Source organism: Schistocerca piceifrons, chromosome 10 (assembly GCF_021461385.2).
Source record: "Schistocerca piceifrons isolate TAMUIC-IGC-003096 chromosome 10, iqSchPice1.1, whole genome shotgun sequence".
Taxonomy (NCBI): domain Eukaryota; kingdom Metazoa; phylum Arthropoda; class Insecta; order Orthoptera; family Acrididae; genus Schistocerca; species Schistocerca piceifrons.
In genome coordinates, this window is record NC_060147.1 from 108,117,889 (window position 1) to 108,141,363 (window position 23,475).

At 42.6% G+C, this 23,475-nt stretch overlaps 1 protein-coding gene across 1 annotated transcript in view; it reads right to left on the reverse strand.

The window, feature by feature from the left end:
- Positions 1–23,475, reverse strand: part of LOC124718724 (ectopic P granules protein 5 homolog) — a 367,184-nt gene that overhangs the window by 336,082 nt on the left and 7,627 nt on the right. The window contains exon 3 of the mRNA XM_047244342.1: positions 21,066–21,373. Coding sequence (XP_047100298.1) covers positions 21,066–21,373 — 308 coding nt within the window. The remainder of the gene's footprint in view (positions 1–21,065; positions 21,374–23,475) is intronic.

The window sequence follows — 23,475 nt, forward strand, 5'->3', positions numbered from 1 at the left end:
GAATGACTATAATTGTAGAGTGAATGCAATATGAACTAGTAGGAACGTGTTACTTGAATTCAAAGTGGAATAAAATAACTCAGTCAAACAGAAGTATTCACATATCATTATTATTACAATATTTTGGAAGAGAATGGATTATTGAACAGTGGGGAAGACTAGATAGGGCACACACTGCAGGCTCACAGTCAGAATTTTTGATATCTGTGCATGTACACTGGAAGTAAGTTCACCCTCTAAAAACTGGCTACATATGACTGTCCATTGCCTAATTTTCATACCAGCCAGACAGTAGCAAGGAATAATCAACAATAAATCACTAAATAGTAAGGGAAGTGGCTTACAAGCATTCTCAGTTTGTCATTTATCCTCTTCACATTTGCAGCGTTCTCCTTCAAACGAGTTGACAATGGTGGATGCAGTGTTGCTCCACAGTAAGCAAACCACAGCACATGCCACCTATGTTTGTGTATTTATACAAACTGTCTTCAAGATGTCTTTCACCTGGTCCTTAAAGGGCTTAAAAGGGGATCCATGAGGTCCACTGCCAGAGCAGAGTTCACCATAAACGATTTGACATGGTATCAATCACATGTTGAAGATGACCTAACCATCTCAGTTGACAAGTGACAATGGTTACATCAAGGCTGTTTAGATACGCTTTCCCAACACATTTTTTTTTTATCAGTCTACTGACTGGTTTGACGCAGCCCGCCACGAATACCTTTCCTGTGTTAACCTCTTCATCTCAGAGTAGCACTTGCAACCTACGTCCTCAATTATTTGCTTGACGTATTCCAATCTCTGTCTTCCTCTACAGTTTTTGCCCTCTACAGCTCCCTCTAGTACCATGGAAGTCATTCCCTCATGTCTTAGCAGATGTCCTATCATCCTGTCCCTTCTCATTATCAGTGTTTTCCACATAGTCCTTTCCTCTCCGATTCTGCGTAGAACCTCCTCATTCCTTACCTTATCAGTCCACCTAATTTTCAACATTCGTCTATAGCACCACATCTCAAATGCTTCGATTCTCTTCTGTTCCGGTTTTCCCACAGTCCATGTTTCACTACCATACAATGCTGTACTCCAGACGTGCATCCTCACAAATTTCTTCCTCAAATTAAGGCTGGTATTTGATATTAGTAGACTTCTCTTGCCCAGAAATGCCTTCTTTGCCATAGTGAATCTGCTTATGATGTCCTCCTTGCCCCGTCTGCCATTGGTTATTTTACTGCCTAGGTAGCAGAATTCCTTAACTTCATTGACTTCGTGACCATCAATCCTGATGTTAAGTTTCTCACTGTTCTCATTTCTGCTACTTCTCATTACCTTCGTCTTTCTCCGATTTACTCTCAAACCATACTGTGTACTCATCAGACTGTTAATTCCGTTCAGCAGATCATTTAATTCTTCTTCATTTTCACTCAGGATAGCAATGTCATCAGCGAATCATATCATTGATATCCTTTCACCTTGTATTTTAATTCCACTCCTGAACCTTTCTTTTATTTCCATCATTGCTTCCTCGATGTACAGATTGAAGAGTAGGGACGAAACGCTACAGCCTTTGCTTCCTCGATGTACAGATTGAAGAGTAGGGACGAAAGGCTACAGCCTTGTCTTAGACCCTTCTTAATACGAGCACTTCGTTCTTCATCATCCACTCTTATTATTCCCTCTTGGTTGTTGTACATATTGTATATGACCCATCTCTCCCTATAGCTTACCCCTACTTTTTTCAGAATCTCGAACAGCTTGAACCATTTTATATTGTCGAACGCTTTTTCCAGGTCAACAAATCCTATGAAAGTGTCTTGATTTTTCTTTAGCCTTGCTTCCATTATTAGCCGTAACGTCAGAATTGCCTCTCTCGTCCCTTTACTTTTCCTAAAGCCAAACTGATCGTCACCTAGCGCATTCTCAATTTTCTTTTCCATTCTTCTGTATACTATTCTTGTAAGCAGCTTCGATGCATGAGATGTTAAGCTGATTGTGCGACAATTCTCGCATTTGTCAGCTCTTGCCGTCTTCGGAATTGTGTGGATGATGCTTTTCGGAAAGTCAGATGGTATGTCGCCAGACTCATATATTCTACACACCAACGTGAATAGTTGTTTTGTTGCCACTTCCCCCCAATGATTTTAGAAATTCTGATGGAATGTTATCTATCCCATCTGCCTTATTTGACCGTAAGTCCTCCAAAGCTCTTTTAAATTCCGATTCTAATACTGGATCCCCTATCTCTTCTAAATAGACTCCTGTTTCTTCTTCTATCACTTCAGACAAATCTTCACCCTCATAGAGGCTTTCAATGTATTCTTTCCACCTATCTGCTCTCTCCTCTGCATTTAACAGTGGAATTCCCGTTGCACTCTTAATGTTACCACCGTTGCTTTTAATGTCACCAAAGATTGTTTTGACTTTCCTGTATGCTGAGTCTGTCCTTCCAACAATCATATCTTTTTCGATGTCTTCACATTTTTCCTGCAGCCATTTCGTCTTAGCTTCCCTGCACTTCCTATTTATTTCATTCCTCAGCGACTTGTATTTCTGTATTCCTGATTTTTCCAAAACATGTTTGTACTTCCTCCTTTCATCAATCAACTGAAGTATTTCTTCTGTTACCCATGGTTTCTTCGCAGCCACCTTCTTTGTACCTATGTTTTCCTTTCCAACTTCTGTGATGGTCCTTTTTAGAGATGTCCATTCCTCTTCAACTGTACTGCCTACTGTGCTATTCCTTATTGCTGTATCTATAGCGTTAGAGAACTTCAAACGTATCTCGTCATTCCTTAGCACTTCCGTATCCCACTTCTTTGCGTATTAATTCTTCCTGACTAATGTCTTGAACTTCAGCCTACTCTTCATCACTACTATATTGTGATCTGAGTCTATATCTGCTCCTGGGTACGCCTTACAGTCCAGTATCTGATTTCGGAATCTCTGTCTGACCATGATGTAATCTAATTGAAATCTTCCCGTATCTCCTGGCCTTTTCCAAGTATACCTCCTCCTCTTGTGATTCTTGACCAGGGTATTCGCTATTACTAGCTGAAACTTGTTACAGAACACAATTAGTCTTTCTCCTCTTTCATTCCTTGTCCCAAGCCCGTATTCTCCTGTAACCTTTTCTTCTACCCCTTCCCCTACAACTGCATTCCAGTCGCCCATGACTATTAGATTTTCGTCCCCCTTTACATACTGCATTACCCTTTCAATATCCTCATACACTTTCTCTACCTGTTCATCTTCAGCTTGCGATGTCGGCATGTATACCTGAACTATCGTTGTCGGTGTTGGTCTGCTGTCGATTATGATTAAAACAACCCGGTCACTGAACTGTTCACAATAACACACCCTCTGCCCTACCTTCCTATTCATAACGAATCCTACACCTGTTATACCATTTTCTGCTGCTGTTGATATTACCCGATACTCGTCTGACCAGAAATCCTTGTCTTCCTTCCACTTCACTTCACTGACCCCTACTATATCTAGATTGAGCCTTTGCATTTCCATTTTCAGATTTTCTAGTTTCCCTACCACATTCAAGCTTCTGACATTCCACGCCCCGACTCGTAGAACGTTATCCTTTCGTAGATTATTCAATCTTTTTCTCATGGTAACCTCCCCCTTGGCAGTCCCCTCCCAGAGATCTGAATGGGGGACTATTCCGGAGTCTTTTGCCAATGGAGAGATCATCATGACACTTCTTCAATTACAGGCCACATGTCCTGTGGATACACGTTACATGTCTTTAATGCAGTGGTTTCCATTGCCTTCTGCGTCCTCATGTCATTGATCATTGCTGATTCTTCCGCCTTTAGGGGCAATTTCCCACCCCTAGGACAAGAGAGTGCCCTGAACCTCTATCCGCTCCTCCGCCCTCTTTGACAAGGCCGTTGGCAGAATGAGGCTGACTTCTTATGCCGGAAGTCTTCGGCCGCCAATGCTGATTATTTATCAAAATTTAGGCAGTGGCGGGGATCAAACCCGGGACCGAATACGTTTTGATTATGAATCAAAGACGCTACCCCTAGACCACGGTCACATAGGCCTCCCACTCAACCTCATCAGTCCTGAGCCCATATTCAAGCTACAAGAGTGTTCTTTTGTGTTAACTGCTTTGTGTTCATGACAGTTAACAATGAAAGACCCCTACTACATCTTTGAAACCACAGCGAATTATTTATGGATGGTATCATGTATGATACCTTGTGACTTAAACAGGACAATTATCCATAAAATCGTGCAATTTCAAGTTACTCTATTATAAAAAAAACTGGCCATAAACATTAAACATGTTTCTTACATTTACTGTTATCTCAAGATAGGTATAAATACATACATATCAGGTATCAAACATTTACTTTAGTTTCACAAAGACGTACTGTGCATTTGAAAAACCCGAAGTTTCCAGTAAGTGCTACCAACTCCTGATAGTCGGCAGTAAGATGAACAAGTGAGTTTTGGCACATGTGATATCTATTGTATATGATACCACAGGCCAGAAAACAATCAGTTGAACATGCACCCGAGAAAAAAATGGAACTGGAGGTATCATACACGATACCTCAGGGCTTAAGAGGTTAATAATCAAGATGAATCTCATTTTTTGTTGGTGGAAGTGTTCACATTTTTGCCGTCACAACAGTAATGTGTGTACGCTCTGCACCTCATGAGTTTGATAACAGCTTTTGGTCAGGTTGGGTTGTTTGGGGGAGGAGACCAGATAATGAAGTCATCTGACTCATCGGATGAGGGTAGGACAGGGAAGGAAGTCGGCCGTGCCCTTTCAAAGGAACCATTCCAGCATTTGCCTCGACCGATTTAGGGAAATCACGGAAAATCTAAATCAGGATGGGCGGACGCGGGACCGAAACGTCGTCCTCCTGAATGCCAGCTTTTGGTCTTTATTCATGAATACTCCGTACATTAACCATCTGAATGCTGTGTGGGCAGCTCCAGTTCTTTTTATCAACACCCTGTTCACAGGTACAGTGTTTAGACAAGATGTTCCAAGATATTAGAAGAGATCAATCTGCTCCAATATTGTGTCTGAGATGGTGATATTGAACTCAGGAAGAGTTGCAACTGGAGCAGGTTGTGCTAATACCTTTGGTTTCCTTTTTCATGTTGATGGTAAGATGAAAACGATCACATGCAGTTTCAGAGCAGTTGGCTGACATTGTAACTCTGCAGCTGTTAGAGCAGGAGATACACTGCCACAAGCATCCTATAGTTCTGTCACTCGAGTAACCTGGGTATGTCTTTGTGAATGAAGTCTTGCCAGATTGAAGTGTATCTGTCACACAAGCTGAGAGACTGTTAACGGCAAAACATCCTTCTTATATGCATAATTTGTCTTCTACCATTCTGATCTGACCTATGGAATTCTAGTATGGGAAAATTCCAATGGTGCAATAACAATATTTAAATGACATAAAACACAAATTGTGGAAGGAAATCATAAAACAATTATTTTTTTTTTGTTTGTGTGCAGCTATATCCCTGCACTTCTGCAACAAACTGAAATATCCTTGTCGAAGTAGCAAAGCATCTACATCTCTACATCTACATCGATACTCTGCAAGCCACCTGACGGTGTGTGGCGGAGGGTACCCTGAGTACCTCTATCGGTTCTCCCTTCTATTCCAGTCTCGTATTGTTCGTGGAAAGAAGGATTGTCGGTATGCTTCTGTGTGGGCTCTAATGTCTCTGATTTTATCCTCATGGTCTCTTCGCGAGATATAAGTAGGAGGGAGCAATATACTGCTTGACTCCTCGGTGAAGGTATGTTCTCGAAACTTCTACAAAAGCCCGTACCGAGCTACTGAGTGTCTCTCCTGCAGAGTCTTCCACTAGAGTTTATCTATCATCCTCATAACGCTTTCGCGATTACTAAATGATCCTGTAACGAAGTGCGCTGCTCTCCGTTGGATCTTCTCTATCTCTTCTATCAACCCTATCTGGTACGGATCCCACACTGCTGAGCAGTATTCAAGCAGTGGGCGAACAAGCGTACTGCAACCTACTTCTTTGTTTTCGGATTGCATTTCCTTAGGATTCTTCCAATGAATCTCAGTCCAGCATCTGCTTTACCGACGATCAACTTTATATGATCATTCCATTTTAAATCACTCCTAATGCGTACTCCCTGATAATTTATGGAATTAACTGCTTCCAGTTGCTGACCTGCTATTTTGTAGCTAAATGATAAGGGAACTATCTTTCTATGTATTCGCAGCACATTACACTTGTCTACATTGAGATTCAATTGCCATTCCCTGCTGCAGATCCTCCTGCATTTCAGTACAATTTTCCATTGTTACAACCTATCGGTACACCACAGCATCATCTGCAAAAAGCCTCAGTGAACTTCCGATGTCACCCACAAGGTCATTTATGTATATTGTGAATAGCAACGGTCCTATGACACTCCCCTGCGGCACACCTGAAATCACTCTTACTTCGGAAGACTTCTCTCCATTGAGAATGACATGCTGCGTTCTGTTATCTAGGAACTCTTCAATCCAATCACACAATTGGTCTGATAGTCCATATGCTCTTACTTTGTTCATTAAACGACTGTGGGGAACTGTATCGAACGCCTTGCGGAAGTCAAGAAACACGGCATCTACCTGTGAACCCGTGTCTATGGCCCTCTGGTTCTCGTGGACGAATAGCACGATCTGGGTTTCACACAACCGTCTTTTTCGAAACCCATGCTGATTACTACAGTGTAGATTTCTAGTCTCCAGAAAAGTCATTATACTCGAACATAATACATGTTCCAAAATTATACAACTGATCAACGTTAGAGATATAGGTCTATAGTTCTGCATATCTGTTCGACGTCCCTTTGTGAACGGGGATGACCTGTGCCCTTTTCCAATCCTTTGGAACGCTACGCCCTTCTAGAGACCTACGGTACACCGCTACAAGAAGGGGGGCAAGTTCCTTCGTGTACTCTGTGCAAAATCGAACTGGTATCCCATCAGGTCCAGTGGCCTTTCCTCTTTTGAGCGATTTTAATTGTTTCACACAGTTACAGGAGCCAAAAGAAATCTCCACTTTATCAATGTGCTCCACCATCATATTTTGGCTCCTATTGCGTTGTGCTGTGGTACAGAGATGTGGGGATTTCAATATGTACCAGGAAACATACCTAAAAAAAAAAAATAAAAAAATTATGTGCTTTTTTTTTTTTTTTTTACTTGACTTGACAGCCAAAACTTGAAGACAGGGCCTCATACAGAAAAGCTCCTGTCCAAAAATCAACACAGATTTAGAAAACATCGCTTGTGTGAAACTCAGGATGCCCTTTTTTCACATTATAGACTATAAACCAATGATAGAGAGCAATAGGTGGATTCCATGTTCCTACATTTCTGAAAAGCTTTGACATGGTGCCCCCTGCAGATTGCTGATGAAGGTCCACAGTTTATTTCCCCCAAACACATGAGTGACTCAAAGACTTTTTACTTAATGGAACCCAGTAAGTTGTACTCAACAGCAAGTGTTCATCAGAGACACGGTTATTGTCAGGAGGCCCCAGAAAAGTGTGATACGACCACTCTTATTATCTACATACATAAATAATCTTACACTCAGGGTGAACACTAATTTGTAGCTGTCTGCTACTTACACTGTGATGTACAGGAAACTGTCATCAATGAGTGAGTGTTGGAATATATGAGAAGACTCAGACACGATTTCTAGTTGGTTTGATAAATGGCAGCTTGCTTTAAATGTAGAGAAAAGGACTTTATTTTTCTAAGATCAGTCTTTCTGATGCATATCTGCATATACCACTGGATGAGGAGTCACATAGCATCGTGGTTATCAACACTCCCTTTGGCTTACACAAATACAAACACTTGCTTTTTGGGATCTCTTCTGCTCCAGCAATCTTCCAGAAATATCTGGAACAGTTAATCATGTCCATACCTACTTGTAATAACATATTACGAGCATCTGCAAAACATTCACATCTTATTTACTATGTTACATGACATGGGGCTAAAGAGCCAGCTTTTCCAGGAACAACTGGAATACCTTGGGTATTTGCTCAACATAGATGGGATTCAGCCCATTGACCATAAGTTTACAGCTGTTGACTCTCCGCTGCTGCCCCAAAACTTACAGGAGCTGCAGGCTTTTTTGGGGAGAGGAAATAATTATTCAAAGTTCCTTCCACAAGCAATCCACATCATGCGTCCACTAAACCAGTAGCAGAAAGAAGGCATTTGGTACAGGTGGACAGTTGCGCTCTCACACAGCTGAAGCATCTGCTGCACTTACCAACCTGCCTTGTGGCCTTTTCGCCACAATGTCCACTAATTCTGTCCACGGATGGCTCTCCATATGCCATTGGGGCAGTTCTGGTCTGCAGGAACAATGATGGTACTGAGCTACCAATTTCCTATGCATCAAAGACACTCATACCCACGCAATAGAACTAATCACAAATAAGAAAGAAAGCTTTAGCATCTTTCTTTGCCATTAAGAGATTCCATGTTTACCTATTTGGGACTAAGTAGTGATTTTTGAACCATCCTCTAGTCTTCCAAAATGAACAAAGCTGTGCCTCCAGTGTTGGACGCTTTTCCTCAGTTACCATTAAATATGAGCCCACTGTGCAACACACAAATGCAGACACTATCTTGTCTACTTATGGAATCAGGCCTGGCCTTTGGCCTGCAGGAAATCTCATATTTCCACATAGATGAGGAATGGAAAAAAAAAACCTTGGGCAAGTTTCCAATTACTGCTGCAAGAACAGCTGCAGACACTTGCCGCGAACCAGTCTTACACTATGTGCTTTATGGGTGGCCCACGTACTTTTCAAAGAACACTAATCTGGAACACCAGGCATGGGCTCACCCCTTTACCACTGTCTGTCATCATCAAAAATGTCCTTTTGATAGGAGCTGAGGCTGATACTGTAACGTGAACCCAGCAATTCTGTGGCTTCAAGGGTTTAAGAATTACTCCATTGTGGGCACAGGGGAATGTCACAGATGAAAGCCCTTGTGCCATGACACACTTACTGGCCAGATTTAAACAAGGACACAGAAGCCACGGCGCAAATCTGTCCTGTTCGCACCCCAGCATCAGGAATCTTCATCCACCATGTCACCCCTGGGACTGCATTCATTTGTACTTTGTAGGCCCATTTCTGGGTCTAAGTGACTGATATTCATGGACTCTAATTACCTATAGGTGATCAGCATGGCCTCCACCACAAAGGATGCCACCACAATTAACGTGCTTATCCAGATTCAAGCTGTTGAAGGTTTCCTCGAACCACCGTATCTGTAATGGGCCCCATTTCATGGAGATAATTTTCATCATTTCCTCCAGCAGCAAAAACCGCCTTCCTAGTCTGTCATTTCACCTTTCCTCCAATGGCAAAATTGAGCAAACAGCACAGATATCTAGGCAACAAACAGTGAATACAGTGGGAACAACCAGCACTAGAGCAGCCCTCACGATGATTGTATCTACAGGACCAATCCTACCCATAACTGTAGCTCAGTGGAGTAACTCCATGAAAGACAACTGTGGACTCTGCCACCAGTGGCCTACCTTGACCTAGAACGCCCACCTTCTATATCTACATACATACTCCACAAGCCACTGCATGGTGCATGGCAGAAGGTACCACTTACCACTACTAGTATTTTCCTTTCCTGATCCACTTGCAAACAGAGCACTGTACAAGCACTAAATTCTTTTATGTTATCTTCATGGTCCTTGTGTATTGTGTATTGAACAGAGGACCTAGAAACGATGGAGAGGCTATGTCCCGCCATAGCCCTCAGTGGTTCACGACCCCACAACAGGCCACAGCAGTCCACCCACCTCACCGCCACCCCACACTGAACCCAGGGTTATTGTGCAGAACCCCCCCCCCCCCCCCTCCACGCCTCACCCGGGGAATGTCTCATACCAGAAAAATGTAACCCCAATTGTTTGCATGATGGAGTAATTATGGTGTACGCATATGTAGAGACAATGTTTCCACAGCAATCACCGACATAGTGTAACTGAGGCGGAATAAGGGGAACCAGCCCGCATTCGCCAAGGTAGATGGAAAGCCGCCTTAAAAACCATCCATAGGCTGGCCAGCACACCCAGCGATTTCGTGCCGGGGACCGGCACGCCTTCCCACTTGGAAAGCAGCGCGTTAGTCCGCGCAGCTAGCAGGACAGGCTTCCTAGTCCTTACACAAAATGTACATTTGCAGCAAAAGAATTGATCAGTAGTCAGCCTCCAACCCCAGACCTCTAAATTTCAACAACAGTGCCTCACAAAAAGAGTGACCTACTCCCTCCAAGGATTCCCATTGGAGCTCACAAAGCATTTCCATAATACTTGCGTGCTGATCGAAATCTAGCAGCACACCTCTGAACTGCTTCGATGTGTTCCTTTAATTCTTCCTGGTGGGGATCCCTAACATCGAGCGGTACTTGAGAATGGGTCACACTACCATTCTATATGCCATCTCCTTTATATATAAGCTTCACTTTCGTAAAATTCTCCCGGTAAAACAGAGTGAAACATTCATCTTCCAGACTACAAACCTGATGTAGTCATTCCATTTCATATTGCTTTGCCACATTATGCTTAGATATTAAATCGCTGTGACAGTGTCAAGCTGCACACACTACTAATGCAGTATTCAAACGTTACAGGTTGTTTTTCCAACTCATTTACATTAACTTACATCTTTCTTTAGATTTAGAGCAAGCTGTGATTCATCACATCAACTACACATTTCTTCCAAGTCATCTTGTATACCCCAACAATCACTCAATGATGACATCTTCCTGTACACCACAGCATCATCAGCAAACAGGCATGCTAATGACCTTAGCGGTTGAGCGGAAAAAAAAGTGTGTCGCTGCTCACCCTCTCCATCAGAGCATTTATCACATTTCCCTGGGGCACTCCTGATGATACCATTGTCTCTGATGAACATGGGTTCTATCACTTATAATGTCTTTGAGCCACTCAAATATATGCAATTACGTAATCCTTTATCAACGATCTGCAGTACGGTACCGTGTCAAATGCTTTTCAGAAATCTAGTAACATAGAATCTGCCTGCTGTCCTCCATCCATGGTTTTTAGGGTATGTGTGAGTACAGTGCAAGCTGAATTTCATATGAGCCATCCTTTCTGAGGCTGGCATATCTTTGGACAGAAGCTTTTCCGTCTCAAGAAAATTTATTATATTCAAACTCAGAATTTGTTCAAGAACTCTGCAGCAAACTGGTGTTAAGGATATAGGTTTTTAATTATATGAGTCAGCTCTTTTACCCTTCTTACATACAGGAGCCATCTGTACTTTTTTCCAGTCATTCGGGACTTCAAACCGTGTGAGAGATTCGTCAACGCCATAGAGTACTCTCTAGAAAACCAAATCAGATACGTTTGGTTTTCACTCTACCTACTACTCATTTGGACTTGTTTCCCTGCCGTGACATCTCCATTGTCCACTTTCCTCTTATTATCTGTCTTTCTGTTCACATTCAGTGATCTGATGTAGATGACTGCCAAGTCGATAGGTCCAGTCTCGGCAGGTTCTTTAATCGTTTCTGACCTTTTGCCAAATCTCGGTCACAGTATATTTCCTTTTCCAAAGCTTTTGAGATGAAAGTTAATACTGAAATGTGCGATATTTATGGCTTTCTTTAATTTGGTTGGAAAGATATTTTTTGAAAGTGGTGCATTACATAAATGCCAGAGTACAGTAACTATATCAAAAGAACATGTTTTTAATATCCTGAAGCAAACGTTATCAAATCAATAAGAATTTTTGCTTTTAAAAAATGTAATTATTTTCCTGATTTCCTTCGAAGAAGCTGTAGCAGTCTCAAATAGACTGAACACTTGTGGTACTGATTGTTGTGTAGACTGCAAAGCTTTTTCTTTTGATGTGCTCTGTTGTACACTCCTGGAAATGGAAAAAAGAACACATTGACACCAGTGTGTCAGACCCACCATACTTGCTCCGGACACTGCGAGAGGGCTGTACAAGCAATGATCACACGCACGGCACAGCGGACACACCAGGAACCGCGGTGTTGGCCGTCGAATGGCGCTAGCTGCGCAGCATTTGTGCACCGCCGCCATCAGTGTCAGCCAGTTTGCCGTGGCATACGGAGCTCCATCGCAGTCTTTAACACTGGTAGCATGCCGCGACAGCGTGGACGTGAACCGTATGTGCAGTTGATGGACTTTGAGCGAGGGCGTATAGTGGGCATGCGGGAGGCCGGGTGGACGTACCGCCGAATTGCTCAACACGTGGGGCGTGAGGTCTCCACAGTACATCGATGTTGTCACCAGTGGTCGGCGGAAGGTGCCCGTGCCCGTCGACCTGGGACCGGACCGCAGCGACGCACGGATGCACGCCAAGACCGTAGGATCCTACGCAGTGCCGTAGGGGACCGCACCGCCACTTCCCAGCAAATTAGGGACACTGTTGCTCCTGGGGTATCGGCGAGGACCATTCGCAACCGTCTCCATGAAGCTGGGCTACGGTCCCGCACACCGTTAGGCCGTCTTCCGCTCACGCCCCAACATCGTGCAGCCCGCCTCCAGTGGTGTCGCGACAGGCGTGAATGGAGGGACGAATGGACACGTGTCGTCTTCAGCGATGAGAGTCGCTTCTGCCTTGGTGCCAATGATGGTCGTATGCGTGTCTGGCGCCGTGCAGGTGAGCGCCACAATCAGGACTGCATACGACCGAGGCACACAGGGCCAACACCCGGCATCATGGTGTGGGGAGCGATCTCCTACACTGGCCGTACACCACTGGTGATCGTCGAGTGGACACTGAATAGTGCACGGTACATCCAAACCGTCATCGAACCCATCGTTCTACCATTCCTAGACCGGCAAGGGAACTTGCTGTTCCAACAGGACAATGCACGTCCGCATGTATCCCGTGCCACCCAACGTGCTCTAGAAGGTGTAAGTCAACTACCCTTTCCAGCAAGATCTCCGGATCTGTCCCCCATTGAGCATGTTTGGGACTGGATGAAGCGTCGTCTCACGCGGTCTGCACGTCCAGCACGAACGCTGGTCCAACTGAGGCGCCAGGTGGAAATGGCATGGCAAGCCGTTTCACAGGACTACATCCAGCATCTCTACGATCGTCTCAATGGGAGAATAGCAGCCTGCATTGCTGCGAAAGGTGGATATACACTGTACTAGTGCCGACATTGTGCATGCTCTGTTGCCTGTGTCTATGTGCCTGTGGTTCTGTTAGTGTGATCATGTGATGTATCTGACCCCAGGAATGTGTCAATAAAGTTCCCCCTTCCTGGGACAATGAATTCACGGTGTTCTTATTTCAATTTCCAGGAGTGTATTTAGAACGTGACTGTTAAGAGAGACTTGCTATAGGTTTTTTTGTCTGCAACATCTGGTCATTACCTTTAATTACTAGACCATCTAGTTTTCTGAAAGACTTGTTTTGTTCCCATGCTAACTGCATTCCTTATTGTTTTAATTTAATTTCTACAATTATTGATCTCTAGCAAGACATGAAAGTTCTTTGATTTTTTCATAACTCTTCTCAACAGACAACAATACACTATATAATATGAAACAAATGTCGACGTCTTCTCTCTCGTAATCTGCTACAAAGATGAGTGAAATAAGTGTTAGTGTAAGTAGTGTCGAAAAGTAGCTGAGATTGTTAAATTGAGCAAAGCTCCAGAGCCCTATGAGACTGTTTTAATGTTGAAAACAGCTTCCAAGATGACACTATGGGAAAAACTCTAGAGTACAAGTGGTTTGCTTCATTTAAAAATGACGGCATGTCAGTCAACCACAAAATTCATTCTGAATGTCCAGCAACTGCCCCCATCGACAAAAATATTGAAAAAATTCGACACCGTGTGCTCACAGACCATCCATCAACTGCCAGAGATTAGTGGGTTGTCTTGGAGCTCGGTTCAGCAAATTTTAATGGAAGATTTGGGAATGAAAAAGGTGGCTGCCAAGTTTGTTCCTCAGGTTCTGGTTGACAATCTAAAGAAATGCTTTGAAACAACAATTTGAAACTGATACATCTTTTCTGTCAAAGGACATTACTGGTGATGAGTCATTGTGCTATGGTTATGACTCAGAAACAAAACAACAGTCAAGCCAATGAAAAACATCATCATCACTCAGTCCAAAAAAATGTCGTCAAGTCAAATCAAATATTGAAACAATGCTGGTATGGTTTTTTGATGCCAAGAGCATGAATTCATTCAGAGTTTGTTCCCCCAGATCAGACCATCAATCAAATCTTCTATTTGGAAGTTTTAAGAAGACAGCGCAACAGTGTTCGTCAAAAAAGACCCGATTTGTGGCAAATGGGAGACTGGTTCTTTCACCACAACAATGCAGCTGCACACACAGCCACCTCTGTCCGATAAGTTTTGGCTAAAAAAGGCATGGTTATGCTGTACCCCGCACCTTACTCTCCCAACCTGCCTCTGTGAAACTTTTTCTTATTTCCATGCATGAAAGGACACGGATTTGACAACACTGAAGAAGTCCATAAAAAAAAACACAAGGAAGGAGCTGTCAGCCATTTCTACAGATGACAACAAAAAATGTTTCGAACAGTGAAAGCACTGGTGGGACAAAAGTATTAGTTGTAATGTAGAGTATTTTGGCTTTGGCTTTGTAAACAATTTGAAAATATAGAGCTTTTAAAAAATAATTCCTTTTCTTTTTTAGGGTTCCCCCTCATATACTGAATTTCTGGCTGAGTTAGCCATTTTTATAACTATAATCTACTGTAGTTCCCTCGAACAAAAAACGGTGACCAGTAGTTGGAAGAAAGCACAGGTCACATCAGTTTACAAGAAGGGTAGTAGAAGTGATCCACAAAACTATCGTCCAGTATTCTTGACATCCATTTGTTCTAGAATCTTAGAACACGTTCTGAGCTAAAATATAATGAGGGATCTCAAACAGAATGACCTTCTGCATGCCAACGAACATGGATTCCAAAAATGTCAATCATACAAAAGACAACTTGCACTTTTCTCACATAACTATGAAATCCGTGGATCGAGGCAGTCAGGTAGATGCAGTGTTTCTTGATTTTCAAAAAACATTCAACTCAGTACCACATCTACATTTACTGTGAAAAGTATGATCATATACGGTGCCAACTGAAATTTGTAACTGAATTGAGAATTTTTTGGTAGGGAGAATGCAGTAGCTTATCTTGGATGGAGAGGCATCATCATATTTATAATTAACTTTGGGTTTGCCCCAGAGAAGTGTGTTGGAACCATTGCTGTTTGTGTTGTATATTAATGATCTTGCAGACAATATTAATAATAAGCTCAGACTTTTTGCAGATGATGCAATTATCTATAATGAAAGGTACATAAATGTTCAGTCAGATTTTGATAAGATTTCTAAGTGGTGCAAAGATTGACAACTTGCTTTAACTGTTAAGAAATGTAAATATAGTATCCTAGACTATAGTATCAATGGTCATAGCTGGAATCGGCCAACTCTTACAAATACCTGAGATACTTTGTAGGGAAATGAAATGGAATGATCACATTGGCTCAGCCGTGGGTAAAAAGCAGGTGGTAGACTTGGGTTTATTGGTAGAATACTGCGGAAGTACAATCTGTCTACAAAGAAGGTTCCTTACAAATCACTTCTGCAATCCATTCTAGAAGACTGTTCAAGAGGGCTAACAGGGGATACGGAATGCATACATGGAATGGCAGCACAAATGGTTTGTTTGATCCTCGGGAGAGTGACATAGGGATACTGAACTGGTAGATTCTTCAAGATCGGTGTAAACTAACCTGAGAAAGTCTACTAACAAAATTTCAAGAACTGGCTTTAAATAATGACTCTAAGAATATACTACAACACCATGCGTATCGCTCACATAGGTATGGTGATGATACAGTTAGATTAATTATGGGACACACAGCAGCATTCAAACAATCTTGCATCCTCTCCTCACTCCATATGTGAATGGAACCATAATAATTGGTACAATGGGACATACCCTCTGCCATTCACTTCAAAGTAGTTTGCAAATAATAGATGTAGATGTACATGTACTGTAAAGTATCAAAACTGGAGTTCTTACATTTCCATACATCATGTTCAACACACTCATATTTTCCTCAATATGTAAGTACCATTTTCCACCGTTTCTGTGATGGAATTCTTAATATCCTTTTGTTTTTCCATCTGTGAAATCACTATCTTATTTCCAGGGGCTGAATTGTTAATGAAATCACCAGAAATGTAGAAACATCACCTCACTAAACTCGCAAAGATGACAGCCGCCAGGTCCAGATACATCCAGGAATATTGTTCCTGCAGTTAGTGCTCACAAACAAGTGTCACACTGCCTACAATGTGATTACTGTGTCAACACTGTAGGGCTACTTCCATCTCTCATGCACTAGACAACTCAGTACTATGCACAAGACTGCAGCTTATCCACATAATTTTGCAATTATATGTAATATGGTGTTTTCCCAGCATATTTCTAACCAGTGGAATCCTTGAGTGTCTGCCCGGATAATGTCATGACTTCCCCATGATATTTCAGCAAGTTAGTATCTCACCACTGTCTGGGGCATCTCGAGATACATCTTCGCTGGTCATCAGGGCTCAATTCAAAGTGGCACTCATGACTGAAGACAATTCTGCTCCAGTCAGTGAGATTCCATGCCGAAGATGTGTGTGGAGATGCCATGGACAGAGGTGGGACACTAACCTAATTGTTGCCTGCTGTAGGACACAGCAACCATGAGTAGTGGTCTGGTGTGGCATTTCTTTTCAAAGCAGAACCCCTTTGGCTGTCATCTGTAGTAACCTTACAGCACAGCGGTATAATGACAATATTTCATGACTCATTTTGTTGCCCTTCATGGCAAGCCATCCTGGGCTTACATTTCAGCAAGTTAGTGCCTGCCCACACACGGTGACAGTTTCGTCTGCTCCCCCACGATGAGAGTTTCTGCTGCTTGTCTTCGTGCTTGCCACACGGTACCTCGGCCAGCAAGATTGTTGGATCTCTCCCCAAATGAGAATGTTTGGAGCATCATGAGCAAGGCCCTCCAACCAGCTTGGGATTTTGATGATCTAACATGCCAGTTGTGCAGAATTTGGTGCAATATCCCTCAGAAGGACATCAAACAACTGTATCTGTCAATACCAAGCCGAATAACTGCTTGCATAAAGACCAGAGGTGAAGCAATGCGTTATTGACTTGCTTATTTCATGAAGCTCTTTCTCTCGAATAAATCATCCAAAATTTTGTGTCGCAATCCATTCTGGATTTTCCATTTCTTCTTCCAATCTTTTTTGAAATTTTAATCATTTGCTCGTCTGTACGTGCACATCACATCTACCAATTTCCACTCCATTTGGATAACTCTTTTGTGGTTCCTTTTTTAAGTTGGCTGTTACATCCTCCAACACTCTACTCCTGTCACTGTCCGTGTGCAGCAGCTGCAGTGAGTGGTGCATTGGTGGAGGTGACAAACCCCAACTGTGAAATGCAACCCTCAGTCTCCATGCTGTCAACAAAGAGTGCACACCCTACAGTGCAGCAACCTTCTGCTTTTTCTCTGCTTGGTGCAGGGACCCACACTCAACTAGTTGTAGGCCACTATCTTTGTTAATTAGACTGTCTTGGGCAGAGTTCCAATGGCCTCTTTGACCACACAACTCAGAAGGAGGCTGACTGCCTTAGTATCTTGCTTTTGTTGTAGTTTAGAATATGGCCAATTTTTATACTATGGTTCGCCATGCCTGATTTGGCAGTCTGGCCTAATTCAGTGCAGTGTCTATGTTCACAACACAACACCTCTCTTCTACTATGTGTAGAATTTCCCTAATGCATGCCTTGCTGCATTGAGAGAGGATTTCTTAGACTCCTGGTTTGCGAACTCCTACATCATCCTTTACTGAACCTAGTAGTGTCAAGGTATTAAGGTGTCGGTGAAATACACATATGATGTTACGCCGTGCCAGCGCTTGATTTCTAAAATTTTAGATGCCAGAACGCACCTCTTCAACAATACAATGCCCTCCCCTCCTCCAAAATCCATAAAAATTTAAAGTTATGATTTTTGAAAACTTGTAAGAAACCTTACAATCAGAAATAATTTTTAACAAAATACTATTCTGAAACGTAGGCTTTTAAAACATAATTGCTTACAGTTACAACAACAAAACTACAAGATTTTATACACAACAGGTGGTACCATCTGTTGCCATTGCAGTGTCACAGTATCTCATCACCCCATGCCCTTGTCCACTGCGTCATGTTCGTCATCCATTGTCTCATTCACTGGTGGCAGCAGAGCAGCAAATTATATGAGCAATTACGTTGCAATTTAATATAGGTCTACTATTTTAAATCTCCAGTGCAGACACGTTCCAGTGAGTTCAAAATCAGATTCCCTCTGATGTGCCAAAATGCCTTTCCAGCACATTCTGGCCAAAATTAAGCTCTGTGGAATACCATGATGATGCTGCCTTTTCTGATGATATTGTCAACAAATTGGAAGCATTTTACTGATTAGTGCTCCTTTGTGTCTTCTGGTATTATCAGGTTACTACTTGTCAATGCATACCTTGTCTGCTTGTTGATGCATTTATTCCATTGGAATGTTGTCTCCAGGTACTTCAGCTCAGTTGGAAGGCTGTTTTGGTCACAGATGGCCAAACAATAGATTAGGACAAAACCACAAGACTTGGGCAATATATTCCCTTCCGAGACTGTGTGGTCCACGACTCTCTAACCAACAAAAATAGCAGCCTTCAACTCGGCCAAGCGTGGAATCCTGCACTGAGCTGAGAAAAGGCGAAATGTCCCCAACACAGAGCAGCACCCAGCACTGACAGCACAGACTGGTGGCCACAGTGTGCATCTGTACGTCGGCGCCGCTGCCACCACCTACACTCACAGCACGCACAGCAACAGTAGCAGAGATATGGAGGAGATTGTGGCCAATATATATAGCATGCCAAACCAAGCAGTCATCAGCAACCAGCAAATAGATGGCAACAACTGTGCTTGCTGAAATATCGTGGAGACCTTACGACGTGATCTGGGCAGGCACTCTAAAGTCTACAGCATAAATATAATGAACATTTAGATAAACTGAGTCAGCAGAAAAATGCTCCAACTGGAGGACAAAATAGGCGAATATGCTCCTGTTTAAAAAAGACTCTGACCAAAAAATGGGGTACCAGTTGCCTTATTCTACCTTCCTCAGCACATTTAAAAATTTTCCGAAAAATTTTGGGATGCAAACACAATCACGCTTTTTTCAACATCCAACTCACCTCTCACTCCACAAGTTCCCCTCACTGAAACTTGGTGACAGACACTATACCATTGTTTTGAGTCGCTCACACCCATCCACACCCACTTGCCCATTCTCTCTCATTCATTCATAAAGACCAACTGTCATTGTCTCATTGTGTCTCTCTAACTGTCACTGTCTCCCATCTCTCAGCCACAGTCGCCTTCATTCTGTCCTACTGTTACTGTCCCCTCTGACTGTCACTGTCTTGCCCTTTCTCTCTCTTACTGCTACTACCTCACTCATTCCTTCCCACTGCTGCCGTCTCTTCTCACTGCACTCTCTCTCCCTCATTGTCATGGACTCTGTTTCTCATTATCACTGGCTCTCATGCATTTACAACTTCTCCTTCTCTGTATTCCTCTCCCACTGGCACTATCTCCTTCACACTTTTCCCAGCTTTGTTCTGTCACTGTCAACTATGTTCCTCTGCCACTTTGTCCCTCCCTTTCTCTCACACTGCCATTGTGTCCATTGCGCTTTCTGTATCACAACCAACTAACTTTCAGCATTTATTATTTTTCCATCTCTCTCCCAGTTCCACTGTCTCCTACTCTCTCAGCATGAAAAAGTGTGAATATATTCAATTGCCAAAATTTTTGGGATAATTTTGAAACATGTTGAGGGAGGAATAATGAGGCAACTGGTACCCCGCTATCCAGTCAGAGTTTTTTTTAAATAGTAGCATATTCACCTTTTTTGTGTTCTGATAGAAGCATTTTCCTCCATGTTCCCTTCTTTTACCTCCACAGCATGGCATCTCACTCACATGAAAGGAACTTTACAGGTCAGTAAAATTTTGATAGTTTACTTACGTGAAACTGAAATAATGCAAACCTAATTTTAGACGTCAGACCAGATTTTACTTGGTCAAAAATTTTGCGTGGGCTTCAGTACTACAATATGCGGTTCCCAGAACACTTCGAATGATAACTGAGACACTTTACAGCATAGTACTCTGGGCTACATCAGTTTAGAAACTATGTTTTCATCTCACATTGGATTTTATAAGCAAACTTTTTATGAACAAGTAGGATAACTGTGACTCTCTGTACCTCAGACACAGAAAAAGATATCAAGAAATTTTCAAGGTTGTTCAAGACCAGGATCTTAGGAATACATTATAAAAATTTGAGCAATTTGCAATGCATAGTTGTCTTGGTTTTGGTACCCAAAAACTATCCATGTTTTTGAGGTGTTTCTCAATACAGGATAAAGATAACTGAAAATGGGAAAATGGCATTTCTAGGCAAATTCCTTGAGAATATCCCATTGAGCAATTTACTCCAGTTAGTCATTTCAATACCTAATGAAAAATTCTTTTTCCAGGTTTTCTAGGAACCACCTGTGAACTAAGTGGTGCCTCCATAAGACCTATTAAGCACACTGTAGACCACATATAATGCAAAAAGAACGAACAGTTTGCTCTATTTGTTTAAGCTGGAGCAAATGCATAATATTACAACTTTGACCCTGTACTGCAGGACAGTTTCAGTAAGACAGTCCTTTTATGGGGTATACAAATGATCCCTAGCCCAAGGACTATCCAAATCGTTTGACTGTACCTTCCTATCACTAATAGCACTCAAGGAACAAGCCCCAAGAAAATCCTCTTTTTACACATGGCATTTTGGAACGTGTCGGTAATGCGCGCCGTCGCACACGCACTGACTAGAATTAACGTACCGGCATTCGTCCTCGAGGTTGGCGAGCTCCGCAGACGCGGCCGCGAGCCTCTGTCGTGCACGTAGGTAGCTGACGAGCAGCGTGTAGAGGGGGTGCTGCTGCAGCCGCCCCCCACCTCCCCGTAGCTGTGCGTCCACAAATTCGGCAGCCACGTCCTCCGTCGCCTCCAGTTCTGGGTTGGTGCACAGGGCGACCAACTGCGCCTCCGTGAAGGGACGCACTTCTGGAGGAGCGTGCTGAGGCACCTCAGACTCTGGAGGAGCTGATGCCACCACTGGCTGCGGTTCCGGCTGCTGTATTGCTTCTTTCTGGAAAGATGCAATACTGCTTCAAGCTGTGGCTAACATGCTATTAGATGTGTACAACTGAAAATGCAGAGCGAGACAGGGATGCCATTTTATAATTTGGAAGTAGGTAACCTTGGTGTTTTGAAGCAATTTCGTCACTCAATGAAGGCAAGCCTTTCAGTCCTGGCTGCATACTAATTATGTTCCCTCCAGAGTAAATTGATGAAAGGCTCCATTTTTAGGGTTCCATACCTCAGTCGGTAAAAACAGAACCCTTACATGGTCACTTACTTGTCTGTCTGCCTGTTGTTGTTGTTGTCGTGGTCTTCAGTCCAGAGACTGGTTTGATGCAGCTCTCCATGCTACTCTATCCTGTGCAAGCTTCTTTCTCTCCCAGTATCTACTGCAACCTACATCCTTCTGAATCTGTTTAGTGTATTCATCTCTTGGTCTCCCTCTGTGATTTTTACCCTCCACGCTGCCCTCCAATACTAAATTGGTGATCCCTCGACGCCTCAGAATATGCCCTACCAACCGATCCCTTCTTCTGATCAAGTTGTGCCACAAATTTCTCTTCTCTCCAATTCTATTCAATACCTCCTCATTTGTTATGTGATCTACCCATCTAATCTTCAGCATTCATCTGTAGCACCACATATCGAAAACTTTCATTCTCTTCTTCTCTAAACTATTTGTCGTCCATGTTTCACTTCCATACATAGCTACACTCCATACAAATACTTTCAGAAACAACTTCCTGACACTTAAATCTATACTCAATGTTAACAAATTTCTTTTCTTCAGAAATGCTTTCCTTGCCACTGCCAATCTGCATTTTATATTCTCTCTACTTCGACCATCATCAGTTATTTTGATCCCCAAATAGCAGAACTCCTTTACTACTTTAAGTGTCTCATTTCCTAATCTAATTCCCTCAGCATCACCCAACTTAATTCGACTACATTCCATTATCCTCGTTTTGCTTTTGTTGATGTTCATTTTATATCCTCCTTTCAAGACACTGCCCATTCCGTTCAGCTGCTCTTCCAGATACTTTGCTGTCTCTGACAGAATTACAATGTCATCGGCGAACCTCAAAGTTTTTGTTTCTTCTCCATGGATTTTAATACCTACTCCGAATTTTTCTTTTGTTTCCTTTACTGCTTGCTCAATATACAGATTGAATAACATCGGGGAGAGGCTACAACCCTGTCTCACTCCCTTCCCAACCACTGCTTCCCTTTCGTGCCCCTCGACTCTTATAACTGCCATCTGGTTTCTGTACAAATTGTAAATAGCCTTTCGCTCCCTGTATTTTACCCCTGCCACCTTCAGAATGTGAAAGAGAGTATTCCAGTCAACATTGTCAAAAGCTTTCTCTTAGTCTACAAATGATAGAAATGTAGGTTTGCCTTTCCTTAATCTATCTTCTAAAATAAGTCGTAGGGTCAGTATTGCCTCACGTGTTCCAACATTTCTACGGAATCCAAACTGATCTTCACCTAGGTCGGCTTCTACCAGTGTTTCCATTCATCTGTAAAGAATTCGGGTTAGTATTTTGTAGCAGTGGCTTATTAAACTAATAGTTCGGTAATTTTCACATCTGTCAACACCTGCTTTCTTTGGGATTGGAATTATTATATTCTTCTTGAAGTCTGAGGGCATTTCGCCTGTCTCATATATCTTGCTCACCAGATGGTAGAGTTTTGTCAGGACTTGCTCTCCCAAGGCTGTCAGCAGTTCTAATGGAATGTTGTCTACTCACAGGGCCTTGTTTCGATTCAGGTCTTTCAGTGCTCTGTCAAACTCTTCATGCAGTATAATATCTCCCATTTCATCTTCATCTACATTCTCTTCCATTTCCACAATATTGTATTTAAGAACATCGCCCTTATATAGACCCTCTATATACTGCTTCCAACTTCCTGCTTTCCCTTCTTTACTTAGAACTGTGTTTCCATATGAGCTCTTGACATTCATGCAAGTCGTTCTCTTTTCTCCAAAAGTCTCTTTAATTTTCTTGTAGGCAGTATCTGTCTTACCCCTACTGAGATAAGCCTCTACATACTTACATTTGTCCTCTAGCCATCCCTGCTTAGCCATTTTGCACCTCCTGTCGATCT